Source organism: Mesoplodon bidens (assembly GCF_964165515.1).
Source record: "Mesoplodon bidens genome assembly, chromosome: 3".
Taxonomy (NCBI): Eukaryota; Metazoa; Chordata; class Mammalia; order Artiodactyla; family Ziphiidae; genus Mesoplodon; species Mesoplodon bidens.
The window spans coordinates 17,708,234-17,729,415 of NC_138178.1; the positions used below are offsets into that span (position 1 = coordinate 17,708,234).

At 37.8% G+C, this 21,182-nt stretch overlaps 1 protein-coding gene across 18 annotated transcripts in view; it reads right to left on the reverse strand.

Annotated features, from left to right (window-relative positions):
• PARD3 (par-3 family cell polarity regulator) overlaps positions 1 to 21,182 on the reverse strand; it is a 629,043-nt gene that overhangs the window by 265,968 nt on the left and 341,893 nt on the right. For all 18 annotated transcript variants that reach the window (XM_081228686.1, XM_081228701.1, XM_081228699.1 and 15 more), the window contains 4 exons: positions 10,249 to 10,374; positions 8,730 to 9,109; positions 4,477 to 4,616; positions 1,261 to 1,389 (listed from right to left, as the gene is read on the reverse strand). In XM_081228686.1, the coding sequence (XP_081084812.1) occupies positions 1,261 to 1,389; positions 4,477 to 4,616; positions 8,730 to 9,109; positions 10,249 to 10,374 (775 nt within the window). The remainder of the gene's footprint in view (positions 1 to 1,260; positions 1,390 to 4,476; positions 4,617 to 8,729; positions 9,110 to 10,248; positions 10,375 to 21,182) is intronic.

Below are 21,182 nucleotides of genomic sequence, written 5' to 3' on the forward strand. Positions count from 1 at the left end.
GGGGGGAAAATGGAAAACCGAATTTAAATTGAGAAATAATGCATTAAACATTTCTAAATAGAAATAAAGAAGTTTTCATCATTTCTCAAAATCTACTTAAAACACAAGTGTTCAGTTTTCAGCCCTATCACAATCTGAAATTTCCATGAAATCATAGTAAATTGTCAGTGTGTGTGTAACCAAGAGATGGGATATTCCCAAGACTAAAATTTATCTGCTTTATAATAAAAGGAAATTTTTATTAACCATGACACATCCATACTTGAAGGATTAGCGTAAGAGAATTAGGGCAATCAGACAAATTTGGGAACTGCGTCCCTAAAACCTACTGCGTCCCTAAAACCACTCTAGTATATACGGATTCATTATTGTTTAGATAAAGCTAAAAGCTATCTGAAAGACAGGTCAAATGTCCTAAAATGACCCAACTAGAATCTGTTATGAAATATTTAAAATACCACTTGTACTTGAAGTAAAACAATTTTCCTACCACATCAAAACAAAAGATAAAGGTGATTCCTCCAATTATATTATTTCTACACATAAATGAAACCTACCACTTTTTGCAGAAAAACATTAAGAACTATGTCAATTTAATATACAGATTTCATTCACACAAATACTATGTAAATACCCCTATCTAATATTTAGATGCACTGACATATGTATAAAAAGTGAAATAAATAGTTTGCAAACAAATGCCTTTCCATTTCATTTATGTCATTCTAAATAATGTCTATGTTAGGAATTAATGGCCCTGGGGCTTACTGCAACTCAGGTCTTTTTACTTTCAATGAGAGTATTTAATTACGGTCCTCTTTTTCATACAACCGTAAGCAAGCGTCTTTATTTGGCTGAGCTACACGTACCATGAAAACTTGAAATATGAAAATTTGTCATATGTAGTGGAGAAGATGGCGAGCTTTCAACAACAGCCTCTGAAGTGACAGTTATGGAATAATCGACCTCTCTGTATTCAATCAGTCCATCTAAAAGCGTTCAGTAATAAACATGTGCTGTCCTAGAAAATATCCCTGCAATCTGATTTTCAAATACTCTTGCACTCAACATTGTGGATATCTGTTTCCAAAACAGAAGAAATATGAGGAAGGAATGCTTGTATTATGCTAAGGCTGAAAGATATACAAAATATAGAAACTGCTTGGAAAATCTCTTAATAAACACTGGCCAGCAGGTCGCTAGCCCAGATCCCTGCCTCATGTGCATCAGAAACCTTTCATCTGCTCTGAATTTACACACCAGTTCCCTTGGGTGGAAGGCATCTTCTTGGCGAAAGACCAGAAGGCTCACGGTCCCTTCCATCTTGGTGCTTCTCAACAGGGAAACAACTTCCTCCTGGGATTTGCCTGCTAGATCAACTCCATTTACCTAAAACAGACAAAAAGTTTTCAGCTGCAATACTGGGCAAACAGATAACAAGAGACGAGACACACATTCTAGAACTGATCATGTCTGCCATGGAACATGGTTCATTGCGTGGTACATTCTGCCCTGATCTGATAACCACCAGGCTGCTGGGGCTAATAAAGAAATGCAGACCAGTTACCTAGAAGTGAGGCAGGAAGCAGTCAATCCTTCAGGTCTTATCAATAAACCAAAAGCACAGCCACTAGTGCATTAACAAGTAATCAGAGATACAAATATATCTACAATGCCAAGTTAACACAATCCTTCCTGGCTTTGAACTGGGCTATCTTGATGCCCTTGTGCATCACAGATTTCCTTACACCAAAATAAGAAGATGCCACCCTTGCAGAAGACAGTAAAAACACACTAAGAATATTTTGGTGAAAACATTTTAGCTTTCACTGAAATTTTACAGAAAATTAGGATGATAACTTTTTAATCCCTAAAAAGCAAACACTGAAGAAGAATCTCTACTAAATAATATTTTTGGAGGGCTTGCAGTATTTCACTTCAAGATTTTTCAATGTTTTAAGAAAAAAAAATTTACCAGAAAAAAAAAAAAAGAGATTTGAAAATACCACTTCCTGGGGAATCTCATCATTTTTTGTAGAAAGTAGAATATGATCAGCAAGCACTACATATTTAACAGAAATGAGAGAGGAAATTTCTTTTTCAAAGTATTCTATATTACTCTCTTTAGACAGAAATAGCATTTGTCTAAGGCAATTAAATATATCATTTAAATTGTAATATCAAAACTTTCCTGTAGCTTTAATGTTCTGGAACCTTTCCCCCACTGAAAACCTTCTTATATAGCTCAATGCATTACTATCAAGGGATTGTAGGAAATAGGTCAGTAATAATAGGTTCAAAGAAAGCAGAACTTTTCTAGATAATTTTAAAAAATTAGTCACTTGATACTTGATTTAAATATAGGCTTGCAGGGCCTCCCTGGTGGCGCAGTGGTTGAGAGTCCGCCTGCCAATGCAGGGGATACGGGTTCGTGCCCCGGTCTGGGAGGATCCCATATGCCGCGGAGCGGCTGGGCCCGTGAGCCATGGCCGCTGAGCCTGCGCATCCGGAGCCTGTGCTCCGCAACGGGAGGGGCCACAACAGTGAGAGGCCCGCATACCGCAAAAAAAAAAAAAAAAAAAAAAAAATATAGGCTTGCAAATATCCAGATACTCAGAAAAACTTTTTGCCCACAGAACTGCTGATATTGTAGAAATACAACCAAGGATACTAGAGAGGTAGGTTTAAAATACGCCTGAGAGCTACAGAAGATAAAGCCTAATTCTGAAGAGATACAGATCGCAGACCCTTCCATTCCTCAAAAAGAAAAGCAAAAGCCTCTGTAATGTGTCACAAGTAAAGTAATTACATGATGAAAAGGAGACACAAAAACAAAGCGATTACCTTTAGCAAGGAAGAAGGGCGGGGGCCCTGCAGGGAGAGAGGGGGAGGAAGAGGACAGACTTTTTTATGATTTAGAGGCAAACATAAGCTGATACACTTCCTAAATGAAACAAGCTACAACTACAAATGGGGACTAAGCTACCCCACTTACAGCCCGAGGACAAGAGGCCCTTTCTGGAAACAATACCCTAAACACAATGTGTACTTAAACCTTCCCTTTTACTGGGCCTCTATCACTCTCCCTTTAAAACATGGTGTCATGCAAACAAGACAAAGAGGAAAGAGGAAGACTGAAGGAATCTAGGCCCAAAATGTAGACACAGGAAAAAATCTGGAAGCTATTCCTTTGCTCCATTACTTTTCAAGAAATCTTTAGAATAAGAGCTGGAGCTGGAGAGTTCAAAACTACATATGAAACGACAAGTTAAGAAAAAAGGATAATGTCATAAAAATTTACTTTAACATTAGTACTTGTTTCTTTTTCTTAATTTAATTATAGTTGATTTACAATGTTGTGTAAATTTCTGCTGTACAGCCAAATAATTCAGTTATACATACACATACATTCTTTGTTTAAATATTCTTTTCTGTTATGGTTTACCATGGGATACTGAATATAGTTCTCTGTGCTGTACAGGAGGACCTTGTTGTTTATCCATTCAATATATTTAACACTAGTACTTAAATGCTAGTTAATAATTATGAAACACAGTGCCTGCCGCTAAAAATATAGACTATGTTTTCTAAAGAAAACACTAGAAAAACCACTAACAAAGTATCCTCTTTCTCCATCTTTCTCCCCTTTATTTCTACATCCACAACATTCACACAAACTTCATATATAAGAAATTATGTATCTTTATGTATGTCAAAGATAGCTTCAGGGCTTCCCTGGTGGCGCAGTGGTTGAGAGTCCGCCTGACGATGCGGGGGACGCGGGTTCGTGCCCCGGTCCGGGAGGATCCCACATGCCGCGGAGCGGCTGGGCCCGTGAGCCATGGCCGCTGAGCCTGCGCGTCCAGAGCCTGTGCTCTGCAACGGGAGAGGCCACAACAGTGAGAGGCCCGCATACCACAAAAAAAAAAAAAAAAAAAAAAAAAAGATAGCTTCAAAGACCAATGAACCGAATGAAACCCATGAGGTACAGAAAGGAAATTTTGAAAAACTATTTCTTTTTTTTCCTGACATTTGATTTTTATGTCTCAATTCATTCTCCACGCTGACATTTCCAAATTTCCTTGTTCTTCTCATCAAGACACACTGTTTTCATTTACTTCATTTGTCTCTGCTCTGATTCCAGAGGAGATAACATTTCTATACTGCCAGACATAAATTTAAAGTCATCCAGAAATATAACCTAACAGACACTGTACTTACATAATGACAAATGTTATGTTATCTCATAAACCAAATGTCCAAGTAACTAAAAATTTATGAGTAAACTAAATGAAAAGACATTTCTCATCAAATAACACGGAGAAATGTAAAAGTGAAGCAGAAATACTATGTTTTAGGATGCGTACTTCTGCTAAAATATATAATTTAATTTCATATTTTATGAAAATGTTAAAAAGACTCTGACTCTTGAAAATGGAACTTTTCAAGAATTATGGAACATCTGAAGCCACTCACCTCTATGAGTCTATCTCCCGCCTTCAGTCGGCCATCTTGGATGGCAGCCCCTCGTGGGAGGATGTTTTTCACATAAATTGGAGCTGAGCCACCTATTGTCACATCCCGGGAAGTGATGCTGAATCCCAAACCTTCTGTACCTGAATATATAACAGAAAAAAAAGAGAGGTAAACAAAATGAGATATCTTGAATTTCACAAGTATATCATACATGAAGGATTTGTTATTATTCTCTACCTCAACTTGATATTTTGTAACTTTCACACTGACCTACACATTTAATACTTTAAAAGTTGTACGATTTTTCAACATAGACTAAATTATGGAAGGTTTAAATGGTATATATATCAAAATTCATTAGTCTAAGAAAAAACGGGAACCTAGTCAGATGAAAATAATATACAAATATGCCTGCTGAAAGTTTTTTAATTTGTCTAAATATTTGATTATGAAAATAAACAATTTCTCTATGCAAAAAAAAAAAACACAAAAAAACCTTCTGTTAAAACCCATAGTATCTCAAGTATCAAGTATTACTGTGCAATAATGGTATCCAGATTTGAAGGGTAAGCAGTAAAGAAAAGGAAGAGAACAAGTCCAGGGAGATGGAAAAGAAATAGTGAAATGAGAAATGTTTCTAGATACAGATAAAAGAACCTCCCCAAACTGACAGGATGAACCATATTATCTTTGCCTAGTTCTCTTCTAGTTCACCTAAATCCTACCGTTTATATTTCTCAAAAAAAAAATAAGGCAAATTACCCATCTGAGATCATAGCTACCAAATCTGAGGATCACCATATGATGTTTAAAGGTACTGAAACCAATGAGGCATTTGTACTTTACTGTGCTAGTGTATAATTTCAATTCCAGGCTCTTTGGCAGCTTTCTCGACAGGGACCCTTATAAGCGCAATACAGTGAAAAGGGCTAAGTCACTGAAACCAACATGCAGGGAGCCAGAACAAGCCAAGAAAAAATGTGAAGATGATGATAAATTTCTAATGAATCAACAGAATTTTTATAACGCTTCCAATAATGATTCATTTCTACCAGAGCTTTTAAAAACTATATTAGGTTCCATTCCAATTAAAATGATCTGAGGACAAATACTTGCTCAATAAAGGAAGAATAAAGAGATATGTAAAGGTGAAAAATCTACAGAAGAATTAATTAATTTGATGCAGCACTCGCTAAAAAACTGTAAGTCAGGGTATGAATCTCTAAGTAAACAAATATGGGCAAATAAACATGAATAAAAATGTGGGTTAAAGAAGAAACAAAGTAGAAATGATGAAAACACAGTACATGTAACAAAAACCTACTGTAAATATTCTCAAATTCAAACAAAACATTCATTTACTTCAAGTCTGAAATCACTTTAATGTGCCTGGGCTGTTAATTTCTTAAGTCTTCTGTGAAGGCCTGAATGGCATATTGTCTATATGAAATTTTCCTAATTACTCTGCTGGGACATTTCCATATGTTTCTGTGCTTTCATAAAACTCTAATGACTTGCAATAACATTTATTAAGGAAGAATTCTAAATTATTCTCCTTTTGCAATATTAATTTCTATGAACTACAAGGACTGATTGTTATATGAAACAAAACACTATTAAAATATCAGCAATAACCCCTAAATCTGTACGCCAAAAGTTCAGGCAATGACCTTTCAAAGAAAGATAAATAGATATCAATTTTCATTTAGCAAAGCCAACAAAACATTTTGCACTGACTGAAATAGATCACTGACCTTCTCCTCTGACTTTATTAAAAAGCTAATTTCTACAAAAGAGCAGGGAATTTGAGAATGCCAAAATGACAATAAATATTAAGAAATCATAATTACGGAAGTAGGTACATAGGGGCTCTTCTATTTTGACATATTATATGACATAGTTCCAAAATTATGCCAAAGAATCATTATAACAAAGGCTTTCTTAGTACTTAGCTTTGACCTCAGTTTATGAAGAGCTTCTGTCATTCAAATCGTCAGTTCACTTTGAACTGAATTTAAAGTTTAACACTGACAAACCCTACATTTTTGATGTACTTCATTAAAAAATGTTAAATGTAACAATTATAACTGGTAAAAACATTGCCTGTTAACTACAATGAAAACTTGTTCAACATCATACGATCGTTAAAACATCTGTATTTAGTACTAATCACAGACAATGAGCATTCTTTGTCACTTTTATTTATAGTGAACATTATTTTTTTATATTTGTAAGTACTGGCAGAATGCACAGGCAGTTTTCACCTTTTGCCATACATTCTCATAGTTAGTAAGTTAAAATCAGGCCAGATCTATGATGCTCTGTATCAGTTATATAACTCAAGGTCTGGAAAATGTTTAAAAGAAAACTATTATTTCTATTTTTATGTTGATTGAGCATAATCTTTCTAAATTAACTTCTGTAACATATAATCATATATTTTTAAATGCTACCAAAATAAAACTATTGATTTCTGTATTCAAAAGAGTGATTCTTTTAATGGCAAATAAAATTTCACTTCATTTAAAAAGTTCATATTATATCATAAGGTGTTAACATATAATGATTGTATGGAAAACTTTAATTAAACAATGAATATGCCTATATCAGAGTAAAAAGGCAAAGATATTTATGAACTAAAATCTTTATGAGAATGGAAAATAGTCTTCCTTTTTTTTTTGAAAGATCCCAAGCAGAATTTTATGTTTTATACAACTCTCTGTGTTTTTTCTTTCTTTCTTTCTTTCTTTCTTTATTTGCGGTACGCAGGCCTCTCACCGTTATGGCCTCTCCCGTTGCGGAGCACAGGCTCCGGACACGCAGGCTCAGTGGCCATGGCTCACGGGCCTAGCTGCTCCGCAGCATGTGGGATCTTCCCGGACCAGGGCACAAACCCGTGTCCCCTGCATTGACAGGCGGGCTCTCAACCACTGAGCCACCAGGGAAGCCCTCTTTGTGTTTCTTGATATGCTTTTGCTTAAAAGCCACGTCCTTTCATTTGAGTGTAGACAAAGGAAGAAAGAGAATCTGATATTCCTCTCACTTATGCATCAACAGGGTTAAAAGGGGTTTAAGCTGATGTGATTCTGTATCTGTAAGAGGTTTCAAAAGTGGAGTGAGGTTGTCAATTCCTGATCAGATCAACCAAGTATTTGGAGCTTAAAAAGCCAGTAACCAGAAAGAAGGCATTTGTGGTTCACATAAAGTTCAACGAAAGAGTATGACTTAGAAAGGAAATAGGAATCTCCGAGTTTACAGAGTTGTAAACTCTACCCCGAATGGAAAGAAGAACAGTCTCAATGTCAGGACATGGAAAAGGTTCCAGTAAGAATCTGCTGCTGGTGGCCACATGACTTGAGGAAGTCGCTCAGCCTCTCTTGGGTTCATTTCCAACTAACTGTAGGAGTTGGTTGAGCTCATAAAAGGAGAAATATTCTTTATAATGACACCAATTTGAAGGACATGATTTAAAAATAAATAAAAATGCTCAGCTAAAAGGGATGATTAATAGCAAAAGTATATCTCAGTGCCTGGAGGGGACGGTGACTGGGAATGAGAAAAGTCAAGCCTAGGAGCCTGATCTGAGTCATCAGGGAGGCCAGCACAGAAATGAACGCCTCCTGTACACAAGGATGCACCGTCTAAGGGCGGGGGATCCTTAAACAAACACACTGATGTAAGGCATAGGTAATAAAGTATTAGCAAGGCCCATTCCGATTCCCCTTGTCACCTTGAGGAAGGGAAGAATGCGATATTCTGGAAGAGCAGGAGACAAGGGGCCAGTGGCCTTGCTTCTCAGCATTTCACCGGGAACCACTAACAGCTTCCAAGGAGTCAATCCCTTCCCGTCACCAAAGGACGGGCTGAATTGGAGGAAGGACTTCTAACGTCCTCTAGGGGGGCTGTATGTGGACATCAAGTGGGGCACTCAAAACAGTCAGAGCCTCCCTGTTGCTTAGGGTTTGATGGTAACATCCTGAAACCCACTTCCTTCGTTGTCAAAAATTTTACGGCAGTCGTAGCTGTTACTTTTTTCATAGAAACGGAACGTTTAAGGCCTATCCTCTGATCTTCTATGTGTTAATTTTTATACAGCAAAGTGAATCTGAAAAGCATTAAAAATATATACAGCTGTAAATGCTTTTTAAAAAAGATGTATCAGTTCTTAATAATGAGATAAGACTTAGGATGCTTTGGGTTAGCTGGTTGATTTTGAAAATAAGTTCCGTGAAAAACCGGAAGGCAGGTCATACCTTTCTTAAGCTGGATGTTAAGCTTCTTGCCTACTTTTTTGGTGTTGTAACCACTGCTGGGACTGAACACGTGGTGTATGGCTGGGCCCGGAGCAGTGGGCGGCTTTCCCGAGGGCTGTGCACTCTGAGGTAGGAGTCGGGGGTGAGGGTCCGCGTGCTCGGGCAGGGGGTTCGGCCGGGGCACCCTCGGCAGAGCCTGCGGCCCTGCACTGTTCACACTCCTGTGATCCACATGCTGGCTGTCGGGGCTGAAGCGGCTCAAATAGTAATTGTTCCTCTCGCTTTGGGACAGTTGTTCGTACTGCTCTTTATTTGCTGCGGGAACCACATGGAACCAAATGATGGATGTCCGCATGGCTTGGCGAAACATATGTTGTGCTCTGGGTTTGAGAAGGAATGGAAAGTTAGCAAGTGAAGACTGGCAGACTCGAAGATGTTACGAGCTTAATTAAGTATACTCATTAAGCACCAAGGACGGACAGACTTTGTTGAAACTGAAAACAAAATTCTCATAACCCATTTATCAATCGGGTTTGCAAGCTCTGAGAGCAGCAGGGCTGTGTCTCCAAATATAAATTTCTCATTCTCTAGATAAAAATGACAAAGTTATGTACAACTACAGGCAAAATACCAGTATTTTGGTATGCCCTCCACTGTAAATCATTCAATCATACTGTAGTTTTAAGCACAACAGGTATTATCATTTCAATATTAAGAGAAATTAAATATAACCTTCTCTCTACAACATTATCCAATACGACTTTTAAAAATCATAAAGTATTTCCTTACAAGGGGACCAGTCGAGTTTTTAAAGAAATATATTTATAAGTATACTTAGAAAACTTTAGAAAGTGACTATCCATTATTTATCAGAAAAATTCATCCAAGTTTGTGCACGCAAAAATCTCAGGAATGCCAATGCAGCTTCAATAACTCAAAATGTTAAGAGCTGTTGGTCACAGTGCTATTCCAAGACCAGCCCAAGAAGCTACTCCATCTTATCTGGATCCCTAGTCAGGTCTTTAACCAAGTCCTTATGATTTCTGCTCATTTTTGCCTTGTTTTATAGGAACTGGACAAGTTTTATCTTTTTAATGGAGTAAGGGCTTGAGTCAGGATAAGGAAAATCTGAGTGGACACTGCAGATCCAAGGAGCTTTGTCTTCCTATTTGTCACATTATATGTTACAAAGTTGGACGTGTGAGTTAAAAGTATAATAAAAACTAGCAACCTGATGAATTTTCCAAAAGGCGAGGAAGTGGCCAAGCCGTAAAGCCTAAATTGGGCCCATGATATTTTAAGAAGTGCTGCGTCAGTCAGAGGGCATTTAGAAACATAGTCTAATGACAGCGATTACCTGGAGTTTGATGAAATTTTTAAAAGCTAGATAATGGCAGAAAATATTCCTCTCCAGCATGAAGGCAGAGACCACAGACATATGGTCTGAGGTACCCCAATCGCCCGCACTCTGTCACGCCTGATGCAGGAAAAGAGCAGCAATGAAGCAGCACACACTTACTGTTCAAATCTTCTATTTCGAAGGTCGCCATCATTAATCCTGACAATGCAATCATTCTCATGAAAAAGGTTTTCTTGTTCAGCTTTACCACCTTTCTCCAATCGTTTTACTAATAACCCCAGGGTTCTGGAACATTAAGAATGCAAATCATTACACATGTAATATTTCCACCGTGCACAATGCCCTACTGCTTTCATGGCGGGATTATACTTACAAAGACTGCCTAATAAAGGGGTGCATTAAATTGCTATTCAGACATTTAAAAATAACACCAACACAGAAATCACAACAGTATAAATGGTGTGTAGAAAGGGATCCTTTCAATAAATATGAGCAATCATTTCTGGTGTGTCAGTGTTATGCTTCTGAAATAAATCGTACACTTCTCTCTATGCGTAAAAATGCTCCCGGCAGAGCTGGCCTGATGGCTCCTGGCCGTGGCAGTGGGCAGCATGGATGAGCATGGGCTGCGCGCAGCTCTGGCAGTTTTCGGTTTTAAGCTAGCTGGTACAGTGCTAATGGCAGCCCCACCTTTCCATGAAAGGAAAGGTGACAAGGAGAGGCTAACCTGTACATGAGACGGAAAATTGGGAAGATTCCAAAACTAGAAGAGTTTCCATTCTTGGCATCTGAATTTGGTAATGCCTCATGTTCTGAATTTCAAAACTTCTTAGGTCTCCCCAAAGTAAGTAAGTTGTTGCCATTATTCCCATCAGAAGAAAATAGAAAGCCAGCGACAGGTTCCAATAATGCCAGTCACCATTCACCCCTCCATGTGTACTTAAATTTCAAGTCAAAAGAAAAGCCCAAATGAACTTTTAGAGACCAAGATGGAGAAAAAAAAAAATTATTACAAATGTACTTGGTCTAGAGCACTAACTCCTTGATGGACAGGATGGACATTCTTTCTACCCTGGGACAAATAACAAACACTATATATGAACACAGCTTGACACGAAATAGGAATCTCCACCTAGTTCTGATGCTCTGACTTAATTGACAGTTAGCATATAATCTGTATTATGATCATGTCAAAATTTTTATGAACTTATTTTTGGCTTGTCCCAAGCTTGCATTTTCTTTCATAATCCTAATATTTAGAGACAAAAAAAAAAGTGCCCATACAGAAACTAGCATTTAAGGGACTTCCCTGGTGGTCCAGTGGTTAAGACTCTGTGCTTCCAGTGCAGAAGGTTCGGGTTCAACCCCTGGTCAGGGGACTAAGATCCCACACCGTGCACAATGCGGCCAAAAAATTTTAAAAAAAAAGAAACCAGCATTTAGAATCCTGAATAAATTAAAGTTGAAGACACCATCATTTCCAGTCGCCTATCTGTATTTTCCAATTTGCAGTACCCTGCATATGCTTTCTAGCAGAAAGATATTCCAATAGATAGCGTCCTTCTTTTAAACCTTTGCAGTAATTGTTGTTGTTGAACTCGCTCCCCTGCTACTGTTACTTGTACACACACCTTATCTCTACTGTTGCACTGCCAGCTCCTGGAAGGTGGGACTCAGCAATACATGCTCCAGCACTCAGCTCGCAGTAAGGTCTTGACAAATGACAACTGAATGAATGGGTGCTTGAGTTTAGCTGAAGCAAACAAGTCTCCTATTTCTAATAAGCTTTTTGCAAAATAGAATAAGTGAAGTAAAATCCAGATTTGGATCCTTTTTTTCATGACGGTGTCACTTATACCAAATATAGGACTGAGCTGAAATGAACTGAATTAAAGCAAAGGTCCTTTTTTTTTTGCTTGTTATTTTGCAGTTTAACCTTCTTTCTTTCATAAACATTTACTGAGTCACTGCTTAACTTCATTCTAATCTTTATTATTAAATATAATAAAGAGGCATGGTGTTTTACTATGGTTAAGCATACCTACCTATAAGAGTAAGAGGAGCTAACATTTAAATTGCCTTTTGTCATGTTACTATTTGGGGATTAGCACCTACTAGTGTAGAGTCTAAGAAGCTTGGTGACTAATGAAAAAAAATATGACGTAGGTCATTTTTAGTTACTTGCCACCATATATTGGAACCATTGATAAATAAATATAAAAATTCTCTCAGCTCAAAGATAAGAAAAAGTACACTGACACAGCCGCATGAGCAACTTAACTGTCTGAGCTCCTACTTGGCAGGAAGTGATCTCTTATGTGCCACACCAATAATTCAGTGACCGCTAAAATGTCACCAAGCCCACAATCTATCTCCCCAAGCTTCCCTACTGTTCACTTGTCTCTATGGGCGACTGAACAAAGTGTTCTATCAAAAGCATCCCATCATTAAGATATACCTATGACTCTGTTGAATGGGACAAAATAATTAGAGAAATCAAATTAAATCACAGTTGTTGGTAATAGTGGAACCAGAAGAAGACATTGGGCCACTTCGCCATCCAAGCAGCCATGTGAGAGCACAGGGGAAGGCAAGGATGACTTGGCCACCCATGGGCAGTCTTAACAGAGCCACAGCTTGGTACCACACCTGTTGCTAAAAGCTGCCTCTGCAGACCAACAGGGCTTCTTTCAAGTTCATGTATTCAGCCCCTGAGTAAAAATATGCCCTACCAAGAGTCACTCCAGTTAATTAATTAGTTTTTAATTGGTGAGATCGTGAGTGATTTCTCAATATGGTTACAACATTTCTGTGATCTAAAGTGACTGAAAATTATTATGCCTTTATGTATTCTGAAATGTTTTGTGTATCCCAAAATAGTCCACAGAATATTTTTAGAGAAATAGAGAGAGAGAGACTATGTTTAATGGAAATTACTTAGCAGGTAACTAGTACCAGTCATTTGTTCAAATTTATAAATTTATCTCCAATAGAACCTTTCAGTATCTATGACAATTTAAATAATATAACTTGGAAATCTGTAATTTAATTCTACAAGTGGCATTAATATTTTTCAGATGAATAGGTCTATAGATTTATATTCATCTAGGTAATCATTTTCCTTTTCTTAAATCTACTTTTTTTCCCCATGGGAATCATTCTACAATAATAATCCACAGTAAAAAGGCCTGACATGCTTCATTCACTGAATGACTTGTCTTTCTATACAAGCCCTCATATATGGCCAAATGCATGAGTAATCCTAACATACAGTAAAAATGTTACAAATTGTTACAAAATTGTTACAAAAATGTTACAAAACAAATACGCTATCGCATTTACATGAAATATTGCAGACGTTTATTAAATGAGGTTTTAGAATCCAATGTTGTAAAAGTAGTTGAAAAAACCTCAGAATCCTCTTTCTCAGCACTAGAGGCTCAGGAGCTGATGGGGGTGGGCTGGGGGGGACAGGTAGAGGAGGAGAAGGGGAAGAATTTCACCCTGACTGACACAGCAAGTGATCAGGGAGTCAACGGAACAGACTGAATTAAGGAGAACTTAGTAGCCTGCTGATTTCTAAGTACTTGACCACACTATTAGAATCACCCTCTCCAAAAGAATGGATTAATTTAAAAGGGAAATGGTACAATCTGCAAAATTATCTCATTTGCTTCACTAGGTGAAAGTGATTACAAAAGGAATGGGGATGAACTATCAAAAAAACTTTACAGGAAAACTGAACTGATAACATAACAGCCAGACTGCGAATGAAGAGGGTCCTCTGAAGGGAAATCAACGGGAAGTAGTAACAGAGACTTTCATCTTCCTGAAAAACGTGTGTGTGCCAGCAGTTACGTCTCCACACCCGCCACCGCCCTGGGAAAGGCGACTCGGAGAGCACAATTAGAAACACATTTTAGGGATCTATTTTGCAAATTCAACCAGCAACTAGAATTCCTTCTAAAGGAATAAAGAATTGAGTACCAGTGGTGTTGTGGTTCCCATAACACTCTTATTAGAGAAAATAATTGAAGGTTATAAAGGTCAGAGCATTTTGGCATGTCGCTCTACTGGAGTGGACAATGGATTTTCTTCTTGGCAGTTAGTACCAGAATTCCTTACTAGGGCAACCACTTTCCATCAGAAGAAGCAGCCACTTTGCAAAAAAATAGAAGAGAGGGGAGCAGGAGCAAAGGAGTTGGGGGAGGGGTGGACGCTCTGCTTGTGGAGAACAGTCCAGGGGCAGAAACACCAGCCTGGCTGTGCTGGCTGGCACAGGAGGACGAGCAGGTGTATTATTAACATCGCAGGGAGGGCGGCTCTGTGAAGCCACGGCTACAGGGCTCAGGGGTACAGGGGACAGACCTCTTCACCTCCTGCATGAATCTCATGTGAACCCGACTTGGCAAGATGCTTTCTGAACGAGTGGATTTCTTCTGGTAAATCGGAAACATCCCCAAAGCTACTCCTCTTCCCTGGTCCCTCTACCTTTGCAAAAATTTAGGGAAAAAGATACTATGCCCACTATGAACAAATCCCACTTCTGAATAACTTTCCTAAAAGAAAAAATAGGTAAATACACACGTTTCTTGGCAGTCTTTCATCATGGCTTTTGTACAATGTTTCTTAACCCCCAAAGAGGGCAAAGAAGAAGAATATAGCCCCAGAGAGCAAGCCATTGAAAGGCGGCATCTCTGTACATGATTTTGGATGCATAATTAGAAATTTAACTGCTTAGATTATATTAAGGATTGCACCACTACATTTTTACAAGGTTCATTAGCCTAATTATACACTTAATTAAAACAAACTCAGTCACACATGTTAACATTTTCAATTCTAAGTATAAATTACAGCCAATGATAAAACTGAAAATAAGTAACAAATGTTTTATTGACATCTAAATTGGCTGAGCAAGTCTGAGTTTTGCTTTGATAATGTAAACTCCCACAACTGCCACCCAGCTGTATGGAAATGATCATAATTCATCTTAATAAAATCTGACATAGAATAAACACCACAAATACAGTGAAGGCAGAGAAGGCATGAGCAGAATGGGCTCGCATCAGCAAGACCCTCTCACCTCACTGAGTACTAAACAGCGGGCTGGCAATGACCTATATTCTACCCCTCAGAACCACAGCCAGAATGCCAACTTAATATAACATCTTGATTTTTTTTTTTAATCTTTAGTGGATGAGATAAAGTAGACCCAAAAATGGTAAAGTAAAAGTAGAGAATTCCTTTAGATTAGGGCAGAAATGATAGGCATCGTACCACTACATTTAAAGAAGCAAGATTTATCTAAATGTAAAATACGACTTTCCTCTCTAAAACAAATGCATTTAGCGTGTCCCTTTATTAGAACAAAGCAAGTCTGCAACTGAGAATGCACATCCTAAGACTTACAGATGAAAGGCTACAGATTCAGTAAAGTTAAATTGTGTTTCTTGGAAAATACTTAAATTAAAATCAAGTACACAGAGTTCAAGTGCATTTTTATTCTTTTAAAAATGAACAGTCAACTTTAAATTTCTACAGTGAACTGAAATACAGTATACAAGCCTTGGATAAATCTCTTAACACCTGAGTTGTTTCCATGAAATCTAAATTGGCTGTAATTCTTTATTAAATACACCCAACTAACTAAATAAGTGTGTACTGGGATTCTCAAATTTATGATATAAGAGTAAATTCTCATCTCACATTCATGATAGAAGAGATCGTTTTCCACTGTTACAAAGACTCATCAGCACTTGCCTAGACAGCCAGAACTCCCAGCATTTGGAGGAAATTTTAACAGCACATCACAGGAACATACGTGGAAGGTGAAATATCATTCTTCTTAGCTGCCACTGCCGAGTACCTCACTAAAGGTATTTTACATGTATTTTATAAGTATATGTATTTTCATATTTTAACCAGACAAAGTCAGAGGAGTGTCCCAGCCCTCAGATGTGAAGACTGAGGCTAAGTGAAGCTAACTTGCCCAGACCACACTTCCTAAAAAGACAGAGCCAGATTCTGTCCCAGGCATCTCTGGCCTCAAAACATGGGTGATTCCTAACAACCCCTCTGCCAATAACACGAAGACTCAGCATGTGGTCCAGGCTGTCACTGACTGCCACAAAGAGGGAAGACAGCACAGCTAACTGGAAATTCTGGAAAAAGATGAACTGTCTGTTTTTGATGTTATAGAGCAAAAGATAATAAAATAAAGGTTAGATGAGCTAAGAGTTATAACTAACATTATTTATAACCCAGGTAAATATTTATCAGAGTAGCCAAGTTCACAGATTTTCACTGAATAATTAAGTAGAGGAGTATGCTTTTTCTTAAGACTTTCCAAAGATGTTTGCTAACTACTCTTGTATACAGAATAGTTAAAAACTTTATAAACACTTCAGTTTTTATTTGAGAGGAAAATTATTCAATATGTGCATCTACAATACAGAAAACAAACATTTATATTTCACTCCTTTTCTATATTAATCTGATCACAGGAATATATATTTTCCAACAGGGTCACTTTTATTTCAACTCCAAAACCTAAACATTTAAAATATTCTTTTAGGGATGTGACTTTTTTTAGCTTTACGTGGCAGAATTTATGGATAGTAATACAAGTAAGAAAATAAGTCCAGGAAAAAAGTCATGAAAAGAAACAATATGGCAATCGAAAGGTTTGGTATTGACCCTTCACCTGATACTCTATCAAACTGAAGATAAATGGCTGAAAAAAATCATTTGGGATACAAATCAAAATTAATCAGACAAATCAAATGATGGCACATCTGTAAAAAGAAAGTTAAGAGCAATTAATAAGCAAGGCATTTGGCAGCATGAAGCAGCAGCAGAAAGCTTAAAACATGCAGACCCCCCCACACATACTCCTTCTTACCAAGGACTGTTTTCCTAATTAAAGACTTTAGATTTTTCCTTAGGTCTCATGGTTGACAATCAGATATTGGGAAGAAGAAATCTGTGAGTGCCTATTACTCATTGGAGGATGTTAAATGCGGTTGATTTTTTTCTATTTCCCCTCCTCCTGGGAATTTGTTAGAATAAGTAGGGTGGAATGATGGGAAAGAATATATGGTTACAATAAAGAGGCTTTCTCATCAACCAAGTAGGTGTAAATAAAATTCTGGACTCTAGCCCCCAAAACAATATGAATAGGAAACAGAGAAGAAGGAATTTTAGATATGAAAAATAATAGAATGTAAACTCCATGATGGCAGGCATTTTTTATTTGTCTGCTTCTCTAGAGCAGGGCTGGCAAATTACAGGCCATGAGCCAAAATGTGACCTGCCACGTGTTTTTGCAAATGAAGCTTTTTTGGAATACAGCCAGGCTTGTTGGGTTATCCATGTCTATGGCTGCTTTCACGCTACAATGACAGAATTGAATACTTGCAGCAGAAACTCGGTGGCCCACAGTGCCCAAAATATTAACTATCTGACCCTTTACAGAGAGTTTGCCTAGAACCAAGAGTGGTGCCTAGGAGATACCAGATCTTTAAAAACAAACAGACAACAACAACAAAACACTTGCTTAATAAAATAAACAAACATACAATTACTATTTGCATAAGAAAAAGCACAGTGAAAGAAAATTCCAAGGGCCACGGGGCTAAGAATAAAGAATGTATATAAATGGGAAAAGGCCCATTACAGAAAAGGCACGGAGAAGCAGGCTGCACTTTATTAAGAATAATATGCTTTAGCCATTCGTGTTTCCAGAGGGGAAAAGATTAAGAATATTCACTATAAGTTAGACTGGGAGTCCAAGTAGAGGAATAATAGTTATTTTTTAAAATAATACAATGATATTTCTCGAGAACCTTCAACAATTTCTCTATTATTTACTGAATGAAGTCTCAGAGGCCATTCATAAAGTGCTTTCTAACCATCTCTCCAGTGTTATCTTCCAATACACTCAGTTTCAAATCATTGACTCATTATTTCTCAGCAAATCACACAAATTTGTATGGAGCATCTTCCCTTCACATGTTCTCTTCCTAGAAAGACTATCTTTCCAGAACATCACTAGCATAAGTCCTATATTTCCTTTAAAGAACAGATCAAGTTCTACTGCTTCATAACATCCAATAGTCAATAGCCCTATTTCCTCTAAACCCTATGGCACATGTGCACTGAGTTCTTTAGACACATAGTATAGATCTTTTTATATACATATTTCTCAATTAGACCTTAAGGCCCTTAAAACTAAATACAAAACCTTATTTCACAAGCCCAGCCCCTATTTCAGAATATACTTTTATATTCTGCTTTCTAAATACTTAACACTGTAACATAATCGTATTCCTAAGTAATTAGAAAGGCTCAGGAAAACTCATTAACATCAAGGCAGGATACATTCTTATTGTTTTGTTTCTAATACAGCAAGGCAGGGCTAATAGGGGTCATCACAGTAAGCTTCACTGAGCAATACCGTTGGGCTAGGTCCTAGAAATATAAAAAAAATAACATGAAACATGGTTTTTCTGCCAAAGGAAATGACAATTACTTGGCATAGCTTTCCTGAAAACAGTAGCACTTGTGATTTAAATAAGGAGGTTATGTTTGACATTTAAATCAGGAGGAAATGAAATTACATGTGTGAAGTGAAAATCAATTTCAAGGTAACAAAACTGTGAATAAAGAGTTCGGGGTGGGGATCAGTTAACTTTATATTTTTGAATAAAATACAAGATGATGACTAGAGAAAAACAGAGCATCAAGGGGAGACAGCGCAGGGACTTCCCTAGCCGTCCAGTGGTTAAGACTTCGCCTTCCAATGCAGTGGGTGTGGGTTCAATCCCTGGTCGGGGAGCTAAGATCCCACAAGCCTCTCAGCCAAAAACTAAAAAAGAAAAAAAGAAAAAAAAAAGCCAGAAGCAATATTGTAACATATTTAATGGAGACTTTAAAAATGGTCCATATCAAAAAAAAAATCTTAAATAAAAAGGGGGGAGGGGGGAGACAGCACAGTCTCTCCCATGCATTTATTCTGTCTCCGTTTCTACCATCCAAGACCGTGGCTGGGGGAACGGCAGACACAAGCCAACGGTCACTAATGTCCCCAATCGGGGAACAACATTCAACCTACTCTAGAAAATAGCCTTTTTAAATTGGTCCAGCAGGATTTTTATACAAAAAACTTCATTATACCTCAGGCCGTAATAATACCTAAGTAGCTTGAAAAATTTCTCTAACGTTGACTTCACACTCTTCCAATTTTCCTGAATTATATTTGATACTCGAGATGTTCAGCATTGAGTTTCTTCTCTTTACGATGTTTAATTCCCATTCTGCACTGTTCCTTGAGACTTTCTGACTTAGAAATTGAAATCAGAAAGCAATACTGACATGCATGTGTCACTTTTAGAAAATAAGTATTCAGTAAGTGTTATTCAATTAGTTACATCTCCCAAACTGAGAGGGCCCAAGTATGACTGGAATTTTGTACAAAGAAAGTTATTCTTGGAAATTTCAACTTACATCCCATGAATATGTATTCTTGTATTCCCACTGGATAATATGTGCAATTTCTTCACGAGTCCTGATTAATTTCTTCCTTTCTGCTATACTGCCTTGCTTAATTTGCCCTTGCAGCCACCACTGAGCTGATGTAGCTCCCTTTATAAGCTGTCATCACAATTAAAATCATCTTCTACAACAAGCCAACTTCAGTTACCTAATTCAGACAATCCCTCCTCCATCAGCTCACAGAACACCTATGATACAGGGATGTCGGCATTTATCGCATATTTATAATAGTGTGAGTTCTTGGCTATCACTCCACCTTGACTGCAAACCCTTGGAGAGAGACTGTGTCCTGTTCATCCTTGTTTCCCAGCGCCTAACACAGGAACCATCACACGGTAAATGCTTGGGGAGGTTTCTGACTGACTGAGAAGAAACCACGTGTCAGCATTTCTGAGAACAAGTGAGATAGGTGCCTCTGGCTCCTGAAGACTGGCGTCTATGATTCTTCAGCAGTCCTCCTGCTCTTCTTCGCCTTGTCAGCCTCACTCTGAAGAACCATGACTGTCAAGGTGATGAGGAAGCTCAAAGATGCATCACAGGTGTTGGGGGGAAAGAATTCTGTTCTGTTTCCTAATATGAAAGCTAGTAATGCCGAAAAAGGATTTATAAAGAATCTCATTTTCTTAATCTCTTTGTCCCTTGTATAGGGAAGCTGTACAGGATATTCTTCATTAAGCTGCCACATCAACAGGGACTAAAACTGACTCAGCTATAAAACACCTTCTAGTTCTGTAAAGGGATCCTTGTCTCCTTGAATGTGTTCTGTATATCGAAACGAAACGCCATGGTAACCAGCAACTGTGGTCGATTTTGTGAAATGCCTTCCACTGAATTAATCTGCAGTAGATTTCTTTTTCTATCTTATACTTCTTTTGCTTTAGGCTTTTTAACCTATTTCATCCTCATATCCTTTCACACTGAGGTAGGAAATGTGTAATAAATGACAGAAAATAACACGTTTGTAATTGAAATGCTGGTTTAAAGCTGGTACATACACAATTAAATCTCATTTGTGATGAGTGATATTCCACAAGCAGTTAAAGGCACACTGGGAGGCTATCATCCATGCATTTTACCCTCTTCTCATACTTTTCTACTCATGACATAAACGGAAAAAGGGTTTAACTTCTGAGATCACTTAAAATTATCATTTTTAAAGGAGATAAAGGCAAGGGCCATTTTGAAAGAAACAAAGCTTATTTAACTGAAAGTCCTTTGAAGACATTTCAGTGTTTCTCCAGAGCTGTAAACATAAAGAAGTTAAAGCAGTCATAGCTCTGTGAACGTAACACACCCCCTGCCCAATGCAAGGTGAATCTCACATCTTGTTAGATGTAACGCTCACATTCAAGCCTCGGACTCCAGCAGAGTTCTACGTAAGTCACAGCGTCAGCTTCCAGACCTTCCATAGAGCGCGTGCTTTATGGAAGACATGAAATCTGGACTCGATACTGTCAGGAACATATACCAGGAAGGCAGTGCAATTGTTCAAATACTTATTTTGAACAATTAAGTAGATAACTCAATCACATGCTTGT